Source organism: Drosophila gunungcola, unplaced genomic scaffold (assembly GCF_025200985.1).
Source record: "Drosophila gunungcola strain Sukarami unplaced genomic scaffold, Dgunungcola_SK_2 000025F, whole genome shotgun sequence".
Classification (NCBI taxonomy): domain Eukaryota; kingdom Metazoa; phylum Arthropoda; class Insecta; order Diptera; family Drosophilidae; genus Drosophila; species Drosophila gunungcola.
In genome coordinates, this window is record NW_026453204.1 from 585,042 (window position 1) to 605,827 (window position 20,786).

General features: G+C 39.7%; 1 protein-coding gene across 1 annotated transcript in view; it reads left to right on the top strand.

The window, feature by feature from the left end:
* Positions 1-19,608, top strand: part of LOC128263888 (transcriptional regulator ATRX-like) — a 449,251-nt gene extending 429,643 nt beyond the window's left edge. The window contains exons 9-10 of the mRNA XM_052999163.1: positions 18,000-18,080; positions 18,204-19,608. Of these exons, the coding sequence (XP_052855123.1) occupies positions 18,000-18,080; positions 18,204-18,365 (243 nt within the window). The 3' untranslated portion in view covers positions 18,366-19,608. The remainder of the gene's footprint in view (positions 1-17,999; positions 18,081-18,203) is intronic.
* Positions 19,609-20,786: the final 1,178 nt, after the last annotated feature.

Genomic DNA, 20,786 nt, shown 5'->3' on the forward strand with positions numbered 1-20,786 from the left:
TTGTTCGATAGTTCCTATGCCAGCTATACGATTGTTCCTATGGGAGCTAAATGCTACAGTCGTTGTGATTTTGATGAAATTCTGAAATATTTAACCAATACTATATCTCGAAGCACTAAGAAAAAATTAAAAATCCAAAGTTATAATTTTTTTAAATTTATTTTTATGATTGTTGCTATGGGAGCTATATGCTATAGTCGTCCGATTTTGATGAAATTTAAATCGTAATTCTGAAATAATTAACCATTACTTTGTGTCGAAGAACTAAAAAAAAATATAAAAGTTATAATTTTTTTAAATTTATTTTTCCGATTGTTCCTATGGGAGCTATATGCTATAGCTGACTGAAATTATAATACCCTCTGCAAGGGTATAAAAAAACTTTGTGATTACCTACTAATTTATGTGAAGAAGTAATGTTCAAATTTTCAAAAAAATGGTTCAGTATATTTTGAGTTCTGATGCTCACAAACATCAAAAAACACGTATTCGGGAAAATCGATTTAAAGTTTTTCACAGTTTTCTTAAAATAATGGAAAAATCCCATCAATGCCAGGCTTATTTTTTACGTCAGACACGGAAGAAATGCGAATGTTATGATTAAACGGAATATCATTCAACGTCACCCACAAGCATAAGACTTTGCTACAAGCAAATTATTTTTAATGTAATATAGTTGTTGTTTTAAATGTATAACGTAAAATCAAACTTAATATTATATTATGTGTTTTTATGTTGTTTAGAGTTGCCCTGAACACGGTTGCCGAAGCGCAACCGAAATATATCGGAAAAAGTAAAAATTTTGTATAAAAATAGTTTTTTTATATACCAGTTCCACCGTGGGCCTTGCCTTCCGGATGATTTGTGCTATAAGATATGTAATTATTAGATGCGTTGGAGTAGAAAAGCTCTTTATTGTGCTGGGAATTTTGAATTCCATACGCGAATTCTTAGAGAGGACATTAAATAGTGTTTTATTCTGGTGGCTTGTAAGTATTTTGATTCTTCATTAGCTCCCACACTGTTGTCCGCATGAATGTCATTAAGTAAGACGGGTTACGACTTTGATGTTTGCGCGAAATAGAGCATCGTGTGATGTCGTTGCTAGTAGCCTCGAAAACGACTGTTGGATGGACACTTTGCCATGCGATGTCCGCGTTGTAGACAGACAGTTTATGCGCAGACCAGGGTATTTTGCGACTCCGTGCTTTTCTTTTAAGCTCATTTCTGGAAGTTGTGGGTCCTTCATAATTTTGTGTTTGGCCTTGAGCAAAGAATGCATTTCGAATAAGTGAATGCAAACGATACTTCTCTACCAGATATATAGGTATTTCTTTGTCTCGGAGGATCAAATTCGTAATGCAAGTCCATTTGATTGCAAAAACTGGCAATGACGCTCGAAAACCATTGAACTTTTATTCCACTTGAGCAATGTTTTCAAATCCAGAGTATCGTTCCACTTGGTTCGCGATTGATGATTACGTTTTCCAATGACATCGTGTGACCGCCTAGAGGCCGAAAGTGATGAATAAAAAGCTTAGGCCTGATCCAGCAAAACGGCGTAGTTTGGTTCCGGCTTGTGATTTAATTAGACTTCAATTGAAAAACGATTTGATAGTATCTAGAAACGTTGTCGTGGCGTTCACTCAGACGAGCGAGAGCCTTCGGGTAATTATCGTCAGTGACTAGAAAAGCTCTTACGGCTTCCTGAGCAGGCCCCTTTTAACAATTTAAGGGATGGTTAAACTTTTTAATATCCAATAATTTACTAATTTACGACCAACGATTTGACTAAATGAATAGTTCTTAAAACCTGAACGTTTTCCACCAAACATTGGCATCCAAATCGGCTAACCTGATGTCACCGATTTGAGATTGAATTGTCAGTTTGATATTCACAAAAGTATCCTCTAGTCCTGAGTATGTTCGGCTTCGATTTCTGTCTGCACAGTCAAAACTTCCTTGCAGTAACTTTTTCACACCTCCACTCGCAAGATCCCAGTCCCGTCGGGATTTTTGTGTACCGAAACAAACGTCTCAGTACATGCAATTGCGTGTTTTCGTTTGTTGACTTTGACTCCAGTCATTGCAGTGAATTAATTTGTGTCCGAGTAAAATGTATACAAACCGCCGCTGTGTTGGAAATGATCCGCTCATTATGAGGGAGTGCACTGGAAAGCTCTAAGAAAACCTTGAACTCGCTCTCACCAATGTGAGTGAGTGAGAGTGTTTGTGAGGAGTGTTGAAACTCCCCAGAGCTGCAAAGCAACAGCGGAGGAGGCGAGAATGTCGAAAGAATCAAGGGCAGCTAGGACCTTGCACTAAGCAAAGCGAAGAATCCGTGTACCAAAGGTACCGAGGTGGGCATTGGACCCTCAAACGGCAAGGGAGACAAGGTCAAACGGTAAATAGGCGGAATTCGGACCCGCACAAAGAGGACGCACCGTGAACTAACGCTACGACAGTGGACCCTGGACCCAATCACGTGAGCTGGAGAAGAACGATAACGGGTCGAACACTGGCTATAACATCCATACGTAGAATCAGAAAAACAAATCCAAAAATATTATAACTGTTTTACAATTTTCCATATAGTAGTAGAAGTAGTAGTAGTAGTTTTTGTTCTTTATTAAATTTGATGTAATGATGGTCTGTATGTTCGTTGTTCTCCCTATTGCATAAGTTATAATTACTTTTTTGATTAGCTCTGAAACATTTATCCTATTATTTTTCGCAATATCATTCATATCTTTTAGCAACTGTGCATGTGTTGGGCCAGTCTGTGCCGATAAGTAGCCGGATAACTTCGTTGTCTGTAAGGGTCTTCCGTAGTGTTCCTGTCGGATCTCCTTCAGGATGGGACAAAGGGCTAGGCAATGCAGAGTGTCTTCTTCCGTATGCACATTGCACAACGAGCAGTCTGTGAAAGCTACGTTACTGCACGGTGTCGAGTTGAGAGGCACCATGTGTGCTCTAAAGATGAGAGATATTGCATATGCCCCTAGGGTATCAGTGAAATCGTTTGCGGCTCTGATAGTATGGTGCAGGCTCTTTGTTTCAATCTTCTCTTGTCCGTTCATCCACTGCTCTGATGATCAGGAGTTGCATACCCGTTCACAGAGTAACTTCCATTAACAAAATGTTATTTTGCTAGCGATTCACTGTGTGCGATACTGCTGCGAATTAACTGCCTAGCGACATTTTTTGAAAGAAGACCCTATCTCTGGCATTTCCATTACTTTGTTTATAAAACTAAAGTGCTTTTGAAGACTGTGGATGTATTCCGTGGCGACACCAGCTTCAAGATGGATTACGTAGGTCAGTGTGCTTAAGGGAAGCCGGAACATTTTTTTTATGTAGAATCTAAAAAGTTTTTTTGGGGTTTCGTGTCGTTTTTATCCATACCTCTGCAGCATTTGTACTTTGCAGGACTTGTTTTTGACCAAGTAGCCCTCTCCACGTGCAGCTTAAAGTCACTTTTGGGTATGCACGCTTGGTTTCTGTGTGTCTTTCAAGGTTCACGTTTTGTGTGTTTGACCTCTTAAACGGTTTTTAGAGCCTATCCGTTGGGCTGCCATCTTGCGTTTTGGGCCGGGCTTCCTGTGCCATCCCTTTTAACCATTACTTTGACCCCAGGTTTTCCGATTTTGCCATGGTGACCATGTCGTCCGAATACTTAAGAAATGTTATCCCAATAATTTCTAACGATACTCCAGTCATACTGAGCTTAGAAAATATGCTGTGTCGATCGATGGTTTCGAAAGCAATTTTGAAGTCGATGAAGCACATGCACATCTTAGCGATTCGTCTTTGGCTATGGCAACCAGAAAAAAATTGCTTTTAACTTTTATCAGCTTGGTACTCACTCAGCACATTATGTTCTTCAATCCAGTCATTATGGTGTGTGAGCACTATTCAGGTGAATATCTTCATAATCAGAAAGGACATATTTTGCAGGTATTTTGCATGCAGGCTAAGTGCAAGTCCGGCTCTTCTGCTTGTCTATCTCGTTCAATCCCTCGCTTTAGTGATTCGGATTAATTTAGCCGGTTTCTTTATTTCCATTGTAGGTTTGGTAAAAGTTTCACTTTGAGGCACTTTGGCCTCTTACGTAGGTAAACCTTCCTTTGGGGCCACTTAGAGCTATGCCATTTAGTGCTGTGAAGTTGTTGTCCGCATAATTAAAATATGTTTCTTTCCGTTTTGATCAACTTTGATTCCAGTTGCAACTTTCCTTGTGCAGTCGTTTCTCCGAGGCGCACTGATGTATCCCTATTCTGGCATTGTCCCTACATTGTCAAAAAGGACTCTTGAATTGCATTATACAGCTGATCGTACTGAAGCTAACAGCTATTGCAGTTCAAATACGTTAGAATTATTTTTAGGAGGTCATCCAGCGCTTTAATTTCTACCATATCCATTGACACCGATAAATTTGCAACTAGATTTGCTTGGATTCCTTTCAGATGCCCACCGCTTGCTCTCCCTCTTTCTGCGTCCTTTCTGCTGGTTTTTAACATACTATAGTTCGATAAATAGCGTTACTGCATGTTTTGTTCCACAAAGGCTTCGGATATATTTATAAACTTAAAGAATTGTCTATATTTTCGCTTATCACCTTAACCTCCTATGTTATAAGACAAATCTTATGCTGTTAATAGGCGTGTGGTATGTTGGAGAGTGCCGATCCTCGTTGCAGTGCGTAATTTCGAGGAAGAGTTCTGTTCAGTGGCATTTTGATTTGAGGAAAGCATCCTGCATTTTTTTTTTTACGTATGTTACTTACTAAACGGTAAAACTGACCACAACTACTCGGACGTCTGATTCGAACTACTTCAGGTGGAGATAAAGAGTCCACTATCGCCTTCACCTATTGAGAAAACAGAAGAAGACACCACTTACAAATCATGGAAGTCCAGGGAACGAGTTTCTTGGTAGCCGCTCGAAGCACCACAGGGATAATGCCGTCTGGTCCCGCTGATTTGTAGGGCTTCAACACCCTTATTGCCCGTACGATTTTCTCCTTTGTAACCTTACACCTAACGTGTACATGGCATGTAACCTCAGCCGCCTTGATCGTCGTCGAGTGTGACGAGAATGTGGTTTTCCTGACTGGATTCTCTGTGACCGTATTGGTCACGAAAGAGACCAAGTGTGGCTGGATACCTAGGAAGGACACGTCGAGGTCTTGCGGCTTCTGTAGTGCCTGTCAGATCCTCACAGAATCTATGCTAGGATTCGCGATACGCTTTCTTGCAGGTGATCTTGAAATCGTTAAAACAAGGACTATATTGATCCCAGCCTTCTTGCAAGTATGTATTCTTAGCCCTGCTAAAGAGCCTTCTTGTGTCCTTCCTGCGCTGTCTTAAAATCGGTGTCCTTCACGCATTGGCGCTGGATCTACTGACAGGCTTTTTTAACGGTTCGTTTTACTAGGCTGAACATGATCGGAAAATCCTTTGCCAATTACACCTGCTTGGTTTAAGGAGGGCTGTGGTTCGGCAGTGTGGTTTCAGTGCTTGAGCTTACGCCAGAAGCAGCTAGAGAGCGATCCGCATGGGATCTTTTCTCTTCCTGATGTTGAACCTATGCTTCTTTTTCAGCTTACGATCTGTAAGACACCTAAGGTCCTTCACTGCCAACTTACTGAGGAATTTAACCTACGCTGCTTGCGAGAGTGCTCGGCAGTTGAGTCGTCTAAGTCCGTCCTTGTTTTAGCGGGTGCAGTTTGGGGTTCTGTCCTGGACTCCTTACCAGTGCCTTTGGAGTCCCCCAAACATTGAGGCAAACGCCAAAGCCAGTTCCTAATCTGTAATGGCGGGCACAACGACCTGTAGGTCCTGTGTGTCCGCTTGCGAGACGCAGAGAAGATTGCTCTCCCCGGTGTCCTCCGGTGGTAGCAATCAATCGTTCCACCAAGTTTTGGGCTGGCATCCCAGCCCAGGTTTGATCCTTTGAGACCTCATCCATGATTTTGGAATCTCGGGTAATCACGGCCACATAGCATTTTATGCTTAACTGCCATGCATCTCAAATCATGGTATCCTCGTACAAGGGTTTAGTCAAGGATTTGGCTAGCTAAGCTCTCTACTGGTACTTCAGCCCAATAGTCAGTGAACGTGATCCATTAGGATATCATCAGCATAAATTTATATCGACATTTCGGTTTTTTGGATTAAGTTTTAATTTTCTTCGTTATTTGTAGTTGTTAGGTGGCTTTTCGTTTAAAAATTTTGCAGCTGCTCTCCCTAAGTAAACTTAAAAAGAGACAATTGGGGACCAACGACCTTTAGGTCCTGTGTGTCCGCTTGCGAGACGCAGAGAAGATTGCTCTCCCCGGTGTCCTCCGGTTGTAGCAATCAATCGTTCCACCAAGTTTTGGGCTGGCATCCCAGCCCAGGCTTGATCCTTTGAGACCTCATCCATGATTTTGGAATCTCGGGTAATCACGGCCACATAGCATTTTATGCTTAACTGCCATGCATCTCAAACCATGGTATCCTCATACAAGGGTTTAGTCAAGGATTTGGCTGGCTAAGCTCTCTACTGGTACTTCAGCCCAATAGTCAGTGAACGTGATCCATTAGGATATCATCAGCATAAATTTATATCGACATTTCGGTTTTTTTGGATTAAGTTTTAATTTTCTTCGTTATTTGTAGTTGTTAGGTGGCTTTTCGTTTTAAAATTTTGCAGCTGCTCTCCCTAAGTAAACTTTAAAAGAGACAATTGTATCAAACACCAGCTGGAAACAATGTTGAGTTTTGATCAAAACTGGTTGACTACTTTCTTACCGGCCATACATATTTCTTTCATTCTGACCATACAGTTCTATGACCATTTTTAGCGCAGTGTAAAAGACAGATTCTTGAATCTTTCCAAATCGCTCATTTTTATACCCTTGCAGAGGGTATTATAATTTCAGTCAGAAGTTTGCAACGCAGTGAAGGAGACATCTCCGACCCTATAAAGTATATATATTTTTGATCAGCATCACTAGGCGAGTCGATCTAGCCATGTCCGTCTGTCCGTCCGTCTGTCCGTCCGTTTCTACGCAAACTAGTCTCTCAGTTTTAAAGCTATCTGCATGAAACTTTCCCAAAAGTTGTCTTTCTATTGCAGGTAGTATATAAGTCGGAACGAGCCGGATCGGACGACTTTAGCATATAGCTCCCATAGGAACAATCGAAAAAAAAATTTAAAAAATTATAACTTTGCTGTTTTTTAATTTTTTTTTTTTTATTTCTTCGACATATAGTAATAGTTAAATATTTCAGAATTACGGTTTAAATTTCATCAAAATCGGACGACTATATCATATAGCTCCCATAGGAATAATCGGAAAAAAATATACAAATAAAATTATAACTTTGCTGTTTTTAATTTTTCTATTAGTTCTTGGACATATAGTAATAGATAAATATTTCAGAATTACCTTTTAAATAATTAAAAAATTACCTTTTTAAAAATACTAAAAAAAAAATAACTTTGCTGTTTTTAAATTTTTCTATTAGTTCTTCGACATATAGTAATGGTTAAATATTTCAGAATTACGGTTTAAATTTCATCAAAATCGGACGACTATATCATATAGAAATAATATAAATATTTAAAATAACTATCTAATAATTGAGCCGCAAATCATCATAGCTTCAATGTTTTTAAGCATATAAATCTTGCAATAGCTGCAAGGGTATATGAACTTCGGCTTGCCGAAGTTTGCTTCCGTTCTTGTTGTACATGTTCTCGCTGTAGCTCAGCTGAATAGATAACGCGACAAATGTAGCGAGATAAGAAAGACGAAGAACAATAAACATGCAAAGCTGTATAACAGCCCTGCGTGTGCAGCGCACACCTATGAGCATTTGACTAGGTGCTGGTGGTCTGCTCTAAACATACTCCCCCCGTTGGAAGAGGCACGGTTCCAACCAAATGGGATTCGATGGGCAGAGAGGCTAGTTTGGTGACGGCCCTTTTGGTAAGACCTGTAGCTGTCCGGACCACAGCTACTCTGACGACGCCGTCCTTTCATTTCATCGTCGGAAGGTTGACCTCCTGAAGCAACACAACACGACCGATTTGGATGTTGGATGTTTTGATCAGCCATTTGCTTCGTTCTTGCAACAGGGACAAATACTCTCTGCTCCATCTTTTCCAGAAGTGCTGCTGCATTTGTTTATTCTTTGCCAACTGCTTAGCCGGCCTTTGCGAAGATAAGTAACGTCAGGCTCAGGAAACCTTGTGTAGCTGGAACCTTGGAGGAAATGCGCTGGCGTTAGCACCTCAAAATTTTCAGCGTTTTCTGAAATTGGACAAAGCGGACGGGAGTTAAGAATAGCAGAAATTTCATATGCAAGAGTTCTTAATTCATCAAGGGCAAAGATGGCTGCACCGACAACTCGGTAGAAGTGAAATTTTGCCGATTTTACAGCTGCCTCCCATTAACCACCGAAATGTGGGGCACGCGGGGGTATGAATTTCCAATCAATCCCATTCGCTAAGCAGGAAGAAGTTATCGAAGCCGTGTGCGGTTCGCTCAAAAACAACTCCTTCAGTTCCGCTAGCTCTCGTTTAGCGCCAACAAAGTTTGTCGCATTATCACTCCAAATAGTACGTGGACTGTCTCTGAGGCTAATGAATCTTCTCAAAGCTGCAATAAAAGAATCCGTTGTGAGATCCTGGACGACTTCCAAGTGCGCAGCCTTCGTCGAAAAGCAGACAAAGACGGCGATGTAACACTTGTGGGGTGCTTTGTTCCGGGCCTCTGACTTGTGATAGAACGGTCCACAATAGTCCACTCCTGTGGTGTGAAATGCTGGGTTAGGCTGAACTCGATCTGCTGGCAGGCTACCCATCACGTGTTCCCAAGCCACAGGCTTCATCTGAAAGCATCTGACGCATTTGTTGATGACGCTAGCCACGAACTTTCGGCCTCCAATTGGTCAATATTTTTGCCGTAAAGCAGCGAGCAGCGCCTGTGATCCTGCGTGGAATTATTTCTCATGATAATAGACGATAATCGCCCTGGTGACCGGATGATCCTTGGGTAACAATATCGGATGCTTAGCCTCGTAGTCCAAGCTCGCAATTTTAAAGCCTTTCAAAAACACGAAGTAAATCCTCAGAGCTAAGTATCGGTTAGCGCCGTGGAACGTGTTCCGGAAGGTTCTTTACTGCATCTAATAGGGAGAGCCAGTTCGACGCTCCTTTCAGTAGAAATGGAGGTCCATTTGCCCAAAGGGAGTGCTCCAGCAATTCTTTGGGGGTACATCCGCGAGATACCACATCCGCCGGATTCAAGTCTGTTGGAACATGATGCCAAGCCATACCTTTCGTCATTTCAGGGATTTTCGCGATTCTATTAGACACAAATACGTTGAACTCCCTCGGAGGTTGCCGAATCCAAGCCAACACCAAAGGCGTGTCCGACCAGCAGTGAAAGGTGCAATCAAAACCTATGGTTTCCTTAACGTTTACGATAAGCTCAGCCAATAAACACGCTGCTGAAAGTTCTAATCTTGGTATTGTTAAAGCTTTTAAGGGAGCTACTCTAGACTTGGCGCAGAGTAGATGTACTTCATCGTTGCCATTGGCTTCCGACCGCAAATATAAGCACGCGCCGTAAGCTGCTGTGCTAGCATCACAGAATCCGTGCATCTCGACGGAAGCCTGCGATTGCTTTACGAATCGTGGAAATTTTAGGTTCTGGACGATCGACAACTGAGAGGTCAACTCCCCCCATGACGAAAGAAGGGGCTCTGGCAGTGTGTCGTCCCAATCCATGTTAATGCTCCATAGCTTTTTTGAAAAAAATTTTTGATTTTGTAACAATGGGTGCTATTAAACCAAGCGGATCATAAAATTTCGCAATTGTTGACAACACAATCCCTTTTGTTGCTCTTTGACTTGATAAAATTTGTGAAAAGTTAAAGAGAAGATTTTCCGAAGATGGATCCCAGACCAACCTCAAAGCCTTGGCGAAAGCTAATCCGTCGTGGAATTTAATCAATTGCTCTTTATCGCGCGCAGACTCTCCTTCGAGAGCACTTGCTTCATTCGAACACCATTTTCGGATCGGAAAGTGGCCGCGCGCCAGTAGCTCCTTTGCCTGATGACGAATTTCTTTTACCTCTTCAACTGAATCGCCACCAGAAATTAGATCGTCCACATAGAAATCTCTCCGAACTATTTTTGCTCCAAATGGAAATGATTCCTCTTCATCGTAAGAGAGCTGATGCATGGCTCTTATAGCCAAGAAGGCAGCCAACTTGGTTCCATAAGTTACCGTGTTTAGTTTATAAACACTCAATTTATCTGTGGAGTTCTCTCGCCAAATGATACATTGCAAAAAGTCATCAGGGTACGAAACACGAACGCAGCGGTACATCTTGCAGATGTCTCCACAAAGAGCTACTTTAAAAAATCTTAACCGAAGCAAAATATTAAAGATTTTTTGCTGAATTGTTGGTCCTGCTAGAAGCAAGTCGTTTAGAGCTATCCCAGATGTAGTTTTAGCAGAACCATCAAAGACGACACGAAGTTCAGTGGTACTGCTTTAAAGCTTCTGTACAGACTGGTGAGGCAAGAAAAATTGTGGCACCTCTGGATCCTTTAATGCGAGAGACATGTGGCCTAAGTTGAGGTATTCCTGTAAAAATGCCGATTTCTGCGCTTTCAGAATTTTATTTAATTTTTATTCCAAACTTTTCAAACGACGACGGGCCAGACAGTAGGAGTCACCTAAAGATTCGAATCCTAAAGTGGATAAAAGGCTAACCGAATATTGACCATTCTCCAGCCTAATGCAATTTTCTTTGAAATGCTGCTCGCATCGTAAGTCCTAGGCCAGCATCGATGGTTTTTCTGAACTAATGTCTTCAATCTCCTAAAACCGCTTTACTACGGCAGCAAGTGTGTCATCATCTGAATGATCAGCAGGATCCTTGACAATGGCAGCCAAGACAGATTTGCGATTTAGCATACTTGACATCCCTCCAGAAACTATCCAACCAAGCTTGGTGTTTTGAAGCGTGGGCAAGTTGCTATCCAAATTAATTTTCCCTTTAGCGATTATTTCGAAAAACAGACCAGCGCCAATTAAAAGATCAATTCGTTGTGATTAGTTTAAATGAGGGTCAGCTAGCGATATGTTTTGTGGGATCCTCCATCCCGCAGTATTTATATTGAAATTTGGCTGGTAATCAGTGATACTATGGGTTGCAACAGCTGCGAATGACGCACGATAGCTTTCATCCCGTGATTGCGCCAGAATATCGACTGCCTTATCAGAGTTCATGGAAGATTCCCCTATCCCAGAAATAAGAGTGTGCGATTGTCTAAGTTTCAAATTAAGTTGGCTAGCTAGGCGCGTAGTAGTAAAGTTTAACTGAGAAGCTGAATCTAATATTGCTCGGCAAGGCATAAATGCACCAACTTTATTTTTACGTAGATAATAGCAGATGGAAGCAGCACGTAATTCATTGGCATTGTATTTAAGGTTTGTGGTGGAGAGTGCGTTAAATGGTGATTAGGTTGTGATAATGGAGATGAGCATGACACTAGTGATGATGAAGTCGATGGAAATGGCTGAGAGCTTATAGATGGGTCGGATGATGGAGATGAAACTGAGGTCGATGGTATGGATGCCTCTGGGATAATGTGGAGTAATGGGTGGTGTTTCATGCGACAATGTTTACAATGAGTTGACTTACATTGCTGCAAGCTATGCCCCTTGTGTAAACAGTTGAGGCAAAGGTGCATTTTCTTTGCTTCCCTATATTGAAGATTGGGACTCAAGCTTAAAAATCGGGAGCATTTTTTCAAATAATGATCTCTAGCATCGCAAAATAGGCAAATTGGATGGTTTTTAGCAGACGTAATCAGTACACTTGGGTTATATCTATGAATGCTTTTTCCCACCTGATGGTCTGGTGTTTGAATTACCACAGCTTGGTCCAAGTTTTCCATCATCCGGCACCTCTTCTCCAAGAACGACTCCATAGCAGCACAGGTAGATAGCTCAGAGATTGACAAATCATCTTCCCATTTTTCACGGGTCCTTTGATCCAGCTTGTGTGTCACGATATGTGCCAGGGTACGGATTGCTCGAACATGCGAATTCATCCAATCGCTGAGCTCCCGAAGCCCCTTAGCTGATCCCTTCTCGACACCTTTTAAACCGAATATTGCCTGAACGTCTGCCTGAAAGTGTAAAACTTAATTATCAAATCGATTAATAAGTAAATTTAAATCCTTTTTATAATTTTCATTTGAGGGCTCGAGCGATCGAGCGCCGCCTAAAGAGCACCTCAAATATTGTAACTTTTCAATATCACTTAGCTCGTCATCATTTCCAATGACCGTGGTAAAAGTTGCAATAAAGTCCGGCCATTCTGAGTACGATCCTTGAAAACGAGCAATCTCTATATTTGGCAATCGAGGCTTCCTAAATCTGAAACAAAGGTTGTTTATAATATCAAAGGATGTAGAATTGGAACCCGGCAAATGCAGTTTGCGCAGAGCTGCTAAGGCCCGATTTAGTTTCGCCTTTAAATCCATTAAGATTGCGGAAAATTCCAACCGCGAATCTTTACTAATCTCCGAAAAGTCCAGTTTTTCCAGCGAAGTCTGTGCAGAATCGAATTCCAAGTTCATAGAGTTCACCCATTCCAACCGCGCGAGGACATCAGATTCATCAAACTGCTCACTAGCTCCAGCAGTTAAGTAATCTTCCATTGCGTTTAACTGCCGCAAAACGGAACGCACTTTGGCTCGGTAAAACTCGATGTCACTGGGAGCATCATTTTGAGGCTGAATCGCGTCTCCTGGGTTAACCATTTTTTAATTGTCTGACCGGATTCAGAGGGCAGGAAACACCCTATGCCTATTGCCGCGCAAATGTTAATGCACCGAGCGTCGCCAACGTAACGGAAACTTTGACTTCATTTTTGTTCTTTTTACCGAAATTTTTGCCTAGCAACAGCGCATTGACTTGTCAAGGTAATGTATGTGACCATACACATACACGGCTATTTATACATATATTTACGCAATGTACGCGTTTAACAACAATTAATTGCGATTCATTTTATGTTTAATGTTTGCAGCACAACACAGTTTTGCTTCTTTCACAGCGCGAAAATGCTCAAAAAAAATAAAAACAAACGGCCGGCCGGCAGCGCGCACATAAAGTGTTCGTGTGTTTGTGACTGAGATGCAGCAAACGACAGCGAAAATAAGTTATTGCTTAAACGATATTAAACAATGTTAAAAACCGACATGCGGACTCCGATTAAACGAATATCACATCGGGGTCACCAAAATGTTTATGGGGAAAACAACCAAAATGCCACCCTTCAGTTTAGAAATAGAAATTAAACGCACGATAGGTTCAATTGAAATTATTTCTTGATTTAATTAGCTGTGCTCGGAGTTGCAGCGATTTTGTATAACTGACTTGCCGAAAGCTTGAGTTCAAATTTTTATACCCTTGCAGAGGGTATTATAATTTCAGTCAGAAGTTTGCAACGTAGTGAAGGAGACATCTCCGACCCTATAAAGTATATATTATTGATCAGCATCACTAGGCGAGTCGATCTAGCCATGTCCGTCTGTCCGTCTGTCCGTCCGTTTCTACGCAAACTAGTCTCTCAGTTTTAAAGCTATCTGCATGAAACTTTCTTAGAAGGTAGTATTGCAGGTAGTATATAAGTCGGAACGAGCCGGATCGGACGACTATAGCATATAGCTCCCATAGGAACAATCGAAAAAATAAATTTTAAAAAATGATAACTTTGCTGTTTCTTAATTTTTTTTTAGTTCTTCAGCATATAGTAATGGTTAAATATTTCTGAATTACGGTTTAAATTTCATCAAAATCGGACGACTATATCATATAGCTCCAATAGGAACAATCGCAAAAAAAATACAAAAAAAATTAGAACTTTGCTGTTTTTTTTCTCTTAGTTCTCCGACATATAATAATAATTAAATATTTCAGAATTACGGTTTAAATTTCATTAAAATCGGACGACTATATCATATAGCTCCCATACGAACAGTCGAAAAAAAAATACAAAAAAAAATGATAACTTTAAATGTTTTTAACTTTTTCTTTTAGTTCTCCGACATTTAGTAATAATTAAATATTTCAGAATTACGGTTTAAATTTCATCAAAATCGGACGACTATATCATATAGCTCCCATAGAAATAATAAAAATATATAAAATAACTATATAATAATTGAGCTGCAAATAATCGAAGCTTCAATGTTTTTAGACAAATACGCAAGTAAATCATAATTTTAATGTTTTAAAAAATATTTAATTTTTGCAATAGCTGCAAATATATATGAACTTCGGCTTGCCGAAGTTTGCTTCCTTTCTTGTTGTACATGTTTTCGCTGTAGCTCAGCTGAATAGATAACGCGACAAATGTAGCGAGATAAGAAAGACGAAGAACAATAAACATGCAAAGCTGTATAACAGCCCTGCGTGCACACCTTTGAGCATTTGACTAGGTGCTGGCGGTCTGCTCTAAACAAATACGTTAGGATGCTAAGAATCCTTCGTTAGGTGCCAATTCTGTTACGTTGTCATAATAGCGCCGTACTCACAAAAGGTCGAGGTAAAAGCGTCAGATGGTCAGGCCGGATTCGGGTGGGGCTTATGGTAGCTTCTTCCCTCTCCAACATATCAAGAACAAGTATTAAACATGCCTGCTAAAAGTCAATCAATGTAAATGTCAAACGGGCATCAGTCCGCACTAAACTACAAGCTTAGCTGTCGTTTGATCGTAACATAATCGGGTTGTGTTTCGGCCACATAAGATAAAATTTAAAACGATCGTTAGAAGTTCGGCAGCAATCAGCTTACGAAAGTTAACAGTATTGGAACATACTGCCAATATCGAAACGCAACTCTACGCCTTGCGTACGAGACAAAAAAAAAAAACAAAAGCCAGACCCACGCGACTGCAGGAATAGTTTTTCATTTTCAAACGAGCGGCAAACAGAACAGACGTTATAGAATTTGCTCCGGCAAAAACCCGCGATCCACCCCTTGTAAGCGATATCAAAGTATAATACGTATATGTATTTCGCACAAAGCTTGCGATCAATTGCAAGAAAAAGGAAACCAACAAATCTTAGGAGTTTTCTGGTCTCTGTGAGTATTACAAAACGACCACCCCGACCCTTTCAGGTAATTGTTCAGACTTAATTTTTTTCAAATTTGCGTCAAAACCAACCCTAGTAAGAACCATAGTTGTGAATTGTACGCGTAAGGCAGCAAGCATCGGAGAATTGTAAAATCCAAACGTTTCAAAGCGAAGAGGCTTAATGTGCCTAGGAGCCACTGAGGGATCATATGAAGCGCAACAAAGACGCAGAGGTGGAAAAATAGCTTTCTGCAGTTTCCGTAGGAAAAAAGACGGTATTTTGTATGGACGCCAAAAAGACTTTGGAGCAATACATTAAGACCAGCAACGATATTTACCAAGGACTCTCTCGGTAGCAGTTGCAAGCCTTGGCATACGAGTTGGGAAAAAGCTAAACATCGCTTTGACACCTACATGGGAACAGAATCAAATGGCTAGAGTTGAGTGGTTTCGAGGCTTTTTGAAGCGACACCCATCTCTGTCAGTGCGCAAGCCAGAGACTACTAGTTTAACCCGGGCAACGAGCTTCAACACGCCTAAAGTTAACTTCTTTTTCCAGTTGCAAAGGGATGTATAATCAAAATATTCTTTCTCGTATTTTAAGCCGTAAGTTATTGCTCGATGTGGGATGTAGCGGGTGGCAAGAGTTACATCTTCCGAAAGTGGAACTCCTGTCACATTGGCCATGCCAGTTTTAGCAGGATGACGTTCCTTCCCCCCTTAAAAATTCTAAAGACGTCTTCTTAAACGGTGGACCCTTAGGAAGCGCCCGCGTGTCGAATCCCAGTGGGTGGATGAAATCAGAACTTTTTTAACTTTTTTAAACTTTTTCCAATCTCATGTTCGCTGTTCCAAGGAGGACCTAGTTCTTTTAAGTCTTGACAATCATTTTTCAAATTTAAGTATTGGTGGATCTATTGAAAACGATGAGGCCGAAGGCCGAAAGATTCCGGCTCAGACTCGACAGACGGAACTTTTGAAGAAATGGTGCAGCCCATTAAGCCACTTCTAAAGGCAGATCCCAGGGCAACAACACGAAATAGACGCGATTTAAATGGTACCCACTAACCCTCAGCGCACACACTGGGTGAATTTCACCCAGCGCGATTTTTCGGCCGTTCGGCAATTAAAAATGGAAGGAGGTGGGGGCTTGGGAGTGGGGGGGGGGGGGGGGTAACTTATCCGCCACCACTACGCGTACACCGAGTTTCAGCTTCAGTGTCCCAAAATTCGTTGAAGGGGAAACATCGAAAGTTGCTCAGCGGGTGAATTTCACCCAGTGTGTACGTTGTGACATATCATTGTTCTCATAGAAAAGGCGCCAATATGCTGACGCGGGCGAGAGTGCACAATTCGCACGAGGTAGAAGAGCTTTTTGACCAAGAAGAGCAATTGTCGTCGAGTAATGAAGCATCCTGTTGTTACCATAGTTGCAAATGCAATTGCGGTTGCAAATTGAACAATACGTAAACTACGAAGATAGGCCTGAAATGGACGACCCAAAAGACTTGTCACTTGAGAACAAAATGTTTAAACACAAAAGGTGCCAACTTTGTGGCCCTGCAACTGATCGAAAAACATTTTCAAATGTTTAAGTTGCGAACGTCCAATGTGCAAAGACCATGTCGCGAAAGTTTGTCAGCAGTGTGCCTTGCCGCTGCAAGATTTGTAAAGCTGTTCACAGTTACTTTCTTTTCTCATGTAATTTTGATTATCTACGTTTCATTTGTAGTACACTTTTCATATGTGAAATAAAATTTTTAAAAAATAATTGACCCATTTTCAAATGACTAAAATAAAAATATATTTTGGGAGAGTACGGTTAAAATGCCATTAAAATCTGAAATTTCGTACCCTGAACTATTGAAAAAATGCTTTCTTTTGTAGACTGATCATTTTTTTCATCAGCATCACTAGGCGAGTCGATCTAGCCATGTCCGTCTGTCCGTCTGTCCGTTCGTTTCTACGCAAACTAGTCTCTCAGTTTTAAAGCTATCTGCATGAAACTTTCTTAGAAGTTGTCTTTCTATTGCAGGTAGTATATAAGTCGGAACGAGCCGGATCGGACGACTACAGCATATAGCTCCCATAGGAACAATCGAAAAAATAAATAAAAAAAAATAATAACTTTTCTGTTTCTTAATTTTTTTTTTAGTTCTTCGACATATAGTATTGGTTAAATATTTCTGAATTACGGTTTAAATTTCATCAAAATCGGAGACTATATCATATAGCTCCCATAGAAACAATCGCAAAAAAAATACAAAAAAAATTATAACTTAACTGTTTTTAACTTTTTTTCTTAGTTCTCCGACATATAGTAATAATTAAATGATTCATAATTACGGTTTAAATTTCATCAAAATCGGACGACTATATCATACAGCTCCCATAGAAATAATAAAAATATATAAAATAACTATATAATAATTGAGCTGCAAATCATCATAACTTCAATGTTTTTAGACAATTACGCAAGTAAATCATAATTTTAATGTTTTAAAAAATATTTAATTTTTGCAATAGCTGCAAGGGTATATTAACTTCGGCTTGCCGAAGTTTGCTTCCTTTCTTGTTTTAGAAAAGATTTATAATATTTTTAGATTATTTCAAAAATCTTTCTGATCGGACGGTTGTATTCAATGGCTGCTTTTAAAACGTACAGGTAAATTTAATACATTTCTTACTTTCTGAAGAATTAGGCGTATATCTCCCTTTTGAGAATGGTTTTATATCATTTCGGATACATCCAGATAACATTTAATTTTCAGATGTTTTAATTACTCTTGTGAATAAATCTTAAAGCAGTTTTAAATTATTTTTGTTTGATTCTATTTTCAGAGAAAAGAAGCCGAGTTACTTAAATCATTTTTACCAGAAAAATTTGAATACGTTTTATTTATTCCAATGACGTCAGTACAGGTGCGTACTCAGTTTTGCAATTTCTAAAATATGCTATTGAATGCTACGCTATTTTATTTATTTGTCGACTTCTTTAGGAGACAGACAATAAGTTAAAAAAATCAAATTTTTCTTTTCTAACAGGATTTTTCTCTGTGGATGTCTGTACTGCGAATGTTCTTATCTCACAGCCATATTTTAAAATGCCGATGCCGATGTCGGGAATTATGTTTTATTTGTTCTCGGTTCCCTTTTATGTTAGAAAAGGTAGCGCGGCCTGCGATAAATACTTACGCAAAATCGTAGCATTATCTTCAATTTTAATTATTATTAAAGTCAAATGATACTGGTGGTATAAATTTGTATTTTGACCTGTCGCACGCTTCGAAATTCTTTCTCGCAGAGCCGACGTTGCTCGTTTCGTTGTCGTTCCTCAATGTATCGTTGCTAGGATCCAAAAATTTTAATCGGTCTGTTTGACGTAGCAAGAGTTTTATTTCTTTCTGTCTTGGGAATCACAATTATAATAAATTTGTTTCATTGTTTGGAAAAGTGACCCAATTATGTTATGGCATTAAAAAGTTTTCTGATACAATCTTTGCGCAAACTTGTGATTCTGCTAGGCCCAGGAGATTTATTTGGATTCATATTTTCCTGATGACTTTGGAAATTTTAGTATTTTGAAATGAACTTTTTTACTTTTTTGATCTACCAATATACCATTTGTGCTCTAAAATATATAATTATTTGTGCTGAATTTGTATTTGATTGTTAGATGCGTTTCTAAGATTAACATAATGTCAACCTCAAACTGATACAGAAACTGCGACAGCTCTAGCTTGTGCTGGGAAATTCCGGTAGAGTTCCAGAAGCAAATTCTAAGATAGGATATTATATTTTAATAAGTATTTCTTTGCGAGACGTGTTTATATAAATTTGTCTTACAACTATCTATATATTGTCCAGCATCTGTTTGAAAGTCAAGTTGGAAATTAATTGTATTTAGAAGGTCCATTTCAACTATATTATCACAGGGAATTGGAATGTCATCACTAACTATTTGAAAGGTAAAAGGAATTATGAATTTAGCTGTTTGTATTTCCATAAATGTTGAACCTTTTGATAGTTTTTTATATATAAGTTAACACCCAAAATAATACAATTTCTCAGACAGAGGAAATGAGTAAGCATTGATTGCACAACAAACAGCAAAGCAATGCCCTCAATAATAGAATTTCCCAAACCGAAGAAGAGAGCATTAATTGCACAACTAACAGCAAAGCAATGCTCTCAATAAAGTTCTAACGAACTTAGCTTGCACCTTTTGGTCAGCGATCGTGGGAATGCAGAACAGCCAATTTCCAAAGTTGATCGAACTCAACTTAGTGCATACAACAAAAACTATAATTAAAATGCACTGGCCAATTACAATTAAGTTTGGCCAACGGCAACGGCGACCAAGAGCAGCAACCAATAATATGAAAGAACGTCAGCAGAAACATCAACAGCGGCAGAGACGGCGGCAGCGATGGAGCGACGCGTAGCTATAAAAACAATTGTTTAACCTAAGTAAGTTAGTTCTTAATCTAACTCAATAAAGAAAGGTTTGATTTTTTTATCAAATTCATAATCAATCTTTTAACTTATATAAATGTTGAGACTGAGATTTGTTTTGTATACAGTTGTTGTGTGTGGGTTTTCTTTCATAAGGGAGTTCCTAAGCTTTCCCGTTCTGTCCCAATAACTCCTTGTTGAAAATTTGAGTTTCCTATTGGCTTTGTCCATAATGTCCTCGATAAGTATCATATTGGGTACATTGGCCGCTGCCGTGATAATTTCCCTGGTAGAAGTTATTTCTACCACGTGTGAAAATACCTCGATAGTTTCCTCTGCCAATGCCTCTATAATAATACACTGTTGCTATTTGTTTTTTGGGTACTGCCGTGTCTGTATTTAGCCATATTCATATTGTTGAATGAGCTTGCCTCCAAAATCGTTTTGGTCTTTCCGCTTTCGCAATTCTTTATTAAAGTGGATATTGTTTTTTTTTTGTGCTTAAATTGTCAGCATGTCAGCTTTTATCCCATGTTGATATAACTTGCTTTTAGTGATTTGCGCAAGTAAATAAGTTCGTTTGAAGTTTTGAAGTTTATTATTACCTGCATAAGTAAGCTTGTTTTGGACATTGCAGAGGGATGAACCAATTATTTTGGCGATTTTTTCGTATGGCCCTTTTGTCATGTTGACCAATTTTTTGGCAATGTTTATTATCTACTACGCTATTGTTAGTATCGGACTGTGATAATTCTTGATCAGATAAGTCAGATTGAATTAAAACAGCGGGAATGGAAAAATCGAAAGATCGTACATCGTTTGATGTCAAAATGTATCGTTCTTTCCATCGATAATTTTGTAGAAAAAATTAATAAGTATTAAAATTATCATTAACATCAGTTTTTATTTGCAGGGAGTGTTTAGAACTATACCTTTCTTTTTTGTTAATAAAATTGATCGTAATCTGGTTCAACATTAAACAAACTTAAGAACCTATCCAACTGCAGCTTGAGGCCTTTGCCTGGCTGCAGCTCTGTCGCCAAGGTGTCGGGTCAGCGTTTTGTCCCTACCCGTGGCGATCACTCGCTCCGCGAGTGCTCTGGTCTGACTCCGGGAACTTGCACCCGGAAAGCGAGGTCAGCGGTTTCTTCGCTGCGCTTGCAGGCCACCAGA